Source organism: Leuciscus leuciscus (genome assembly GCF_965113295.1).
Source record: "Leuciscus leuciscus genome assembly, chromosome: 23".
NCBI classification, from domain to species: domain Eukaryota; kingdom Metazoa; phylum Chordata; class Actinopteri; order Cypriniformes; family Leuciscidae; genus Leuciscus; species Leuciscus leuciscus.
The window spans coordinates 31,779,100-31,782,154 of NC_138747.1; the positions used below are offsets into that span (position 1 = coordinate 31,779,100).

Here is a 3,055-nt window from a genome sequence, read left to right on the forward strand (position 1 = left end):
AGTAGTCGTCCTCACAGAGTGACCAGTCGCTGTTGGGTTACTAGTCGACCTCACAGAGTGATCAGTCGCTGTTGGGTTACTAGTCGACCTCACAGAGTGATCAGTCGCTGTTGGGTTACTAGTCGACCTCACAGAGTGACCAGTCGCGGTTGGGTTAGTAGTCGTCCTCACAGAGTGACCAGTCGCTGTTGGGTTACTAGTCGACCTCACAGAGTGACCAGTCGCTGTTGGGTTACTAGTCGACCTCACAGAGTGATCAGTCGCTGTTGGGTGACTAGTCGACCTCACAGAGTGACCAGTCGCTGTTGGGTTAGTAGTCGACCTCACAGAGTGACCAGTCGCTGTTGGGTCACTAGTCGACCTCACAGAGTGACCAGTCGCTGTTGGGTGACTAGTCGACCTCACAGAGTGACCAGTCGCTGTTGGGTTAGTAGTCGACCTCACAGAGTGACCAGTCGCTATTGGGTTAGTAGTCGACCTCACAGAGTGACCAGTCGCTGTTGGGTTACTAGTCGTCCTCACAGAGTGACCAGTCGCTGTTGGGTCACTAGTCGACCTCACAGAGTGACCAGTCGCTGTTGGGTCACTAGTCGACCTCACAGAGTGACCAGTCGCTGTTGGGTTACTAGTCGACCTCACAGAGTGACCAGTCGTTGTTGGGTTACTAGTCGACCTCACAGAGTGACCAGTCGTTGTTGGGTTAGTAGTCGACCTCACAGAGTGACCAGTCATTGTTGGGTTACTAGTCGACCTCACAGAGTGACCAGTCGCTGTCGGGTTAGTAGTCGACCTCACAGAGTGACCAGTCGCTGTCAGGTTAGTAGTCGACCTCACAGAGTGACCAGTCGCTGTCGGGTTAGTAGTCGACCTCACAGAGTGACCAGTCGCTGTCGGGTTACTAGTCGACCTCATAGAGTGACCAGTCGCTGTTGGGTTACTAGTCGACCTCACAGAGTGACCAGTCGCTGTTGGGTTAGTAGTCGACCTCACTGACCGACAGTATTATGCATTATTACAGACTCTAAATGCTCTGCTCCTGATTTCCATTCAAATCAATGCATATTCATGTTGATTGACAGGTCACAGTAGAGCTGATTTCTCTGAGAGGATGATCCTGAATAAAGCTGTGATCATGTGACGTAGAGAACACAGTCCTGACTCGTTCTTCACAATGTGACAGAACTATAAAAGCGAAGAAATATGCATGCATTTAAATTGGTAACACTTCAAAAGTTCACTTTAGACATTTTACTGACTATAAGTAATTTTACAGCTTACTCTACTAACCCGAACCCGAAGCTAACAGTCCACTAATACTCTAATGAGAGTTAGATGACACATACAGTAGTTATAGTTAGGAGAATGTCTAAAGTGGACTATCAAATTACAGTAACCATTCATATACTCCACATTAGTAAAATGAATCACAAGAGTGATTTTTATCAAGTAAAAGTCTCCAGATTCTGGTCTCTTCTCTCTTTTCATCTGTATTCTGGTCAAACTGGTGCGACTGATCACATGATGAGAGGATTCGTTTATGTCTTTAATACTTAGTGCTTAGTGAGCAACAATAACAGTGATGCTGGCTTCTAATAATAGTTGATAATAAGCAGTGAGGTCATCACACCGTAATGCTTCTCACCGTAACTCATCTTACACACACACACACTGTATGTCTGACAGCGTCCAGCTTTAACAGTGTGTGTTCGATCATATCTGCTGTGTCACTGACTGAACATCATCCTGAATATTAACAGATCCGTCTCTGATCGCAGAGTCATTCAGCATGACACACACACACACACACACACACACACACACACACACACACACACACACACACACAATGAAATAGACAGATCTTTTGCCGTCTACATGAGCTGAATCAAAAGTGCAGGACATGCACAACAAAAAAATGATGTTCTTACTCAATATTTTTGCAGCACAAATATCTAAACATCCTTAAATCAAGATACATTTACTGAAGAAGAAGAATGACTGAAGATATTAAGTCTTGTTCACTGAAAGAGTTTATGCTTAAAGCAAGAACAAATATGTGCTAGTAAGGTCAGAAAAATAATAGGTAACACTTTATTTTACCGTGTTACACGTGTTACGTCATGTAGTTACTATAGTAATAACTATAAATTATGCATTATTACATGCAACTAAACCAAACCAAATCATAACCCTATAGTAAGACATGTAGTTACTTAATATTACTTACTTGTGTAATTACAGTGTAACAAATAAAGTGTAACCAAATAGTCTTAATTCAAAGGGAAAACAAGTTTATTTTTCAGACCCCATTGGCAGATATTTGTTGGGTAACACTTTATTTTAAGGTGTCGTTGTTACAGTGTAATTATATATTTAAGTACTGAGTAATATTAAATAAACTACATGCACTTACTATAGGGTTAGGGCAGGATTAGGGTTTGGTTGAGGGTTAGTTGCATGTAATTACGCATAATTTACTGTTATTACTACAGTAAGTACATGTAACATATGTAAAAAGGACACTGTAAAATAAAGTGTTACCATTTGTTCTTGTTTTAAGCACAAACTCACTTCAATTTTACGCATTTTTCATGAAGCGAGACTTAATATCTTCAGTAATTTTACTTCTCAAGTAAATGTATCTTGACTTGAAAATGTTCCAATATTTGTCCTGGAAAACAAGAGTCATGGACTCCTATGGGACTCACCAGCTGTGGGGTTCAGGTGTGATCTGCTGGTGTAAAGCCAGCGAGAAGCCGAAGAAGCTTCCCGGCTCTCCCTCCTTGATGAGGACGGTGCTCGTGTCCAGGTTAAACGCTGAGATCCGTGAGCCGAGGGAAAGCAGGAGCAGGAGCAGGGACAGGAGCAGGGGTCGATCCGAGCTCCTCCGGTGTGCGTTCCCGACGGACATGACAGTCCTGGACGAGTCCTGATCAACAACACAACACACACTAGAAGGTCTTCAGAAGAAATCAGAGTCGGTTCGCTGTCGCCAGTCTGAGATCCTCTCGAGCCGGGAGTAAGACTGCCAAAGACAGACTGAGCACAAGTGCAG

The 3,055-nt window shown here is 43.6% G+C and overlaps 1 protein-coding gene across 2 annotated transcripts in view; it reads right to left on the minus strand.

The window, feature by feature from the left end:
- Window positions 1–3,055, minus strand: part of itga7 (integrin, alpha 7) — a 43,557-nt gene extending 40,502 nt beyond the window's left edge. Inside the window, exon 1 of one of the 2 annotated variants that reach the window (XM_082156389.1) lies at window positions 2,709–3,055. In XM_082156389.1, coding sequence (XP_082012515.1) covers window positions 2,709–2,911 — 203 coding nt within the window. In that variant the 5' untranslated portion in view covers window positions 2,912–3,055. The remainder of the gene's footprint in view (window positions 1–2,708) is intronic. The other variant, XM_082156390.1, reaches the window with a different exon arrangement.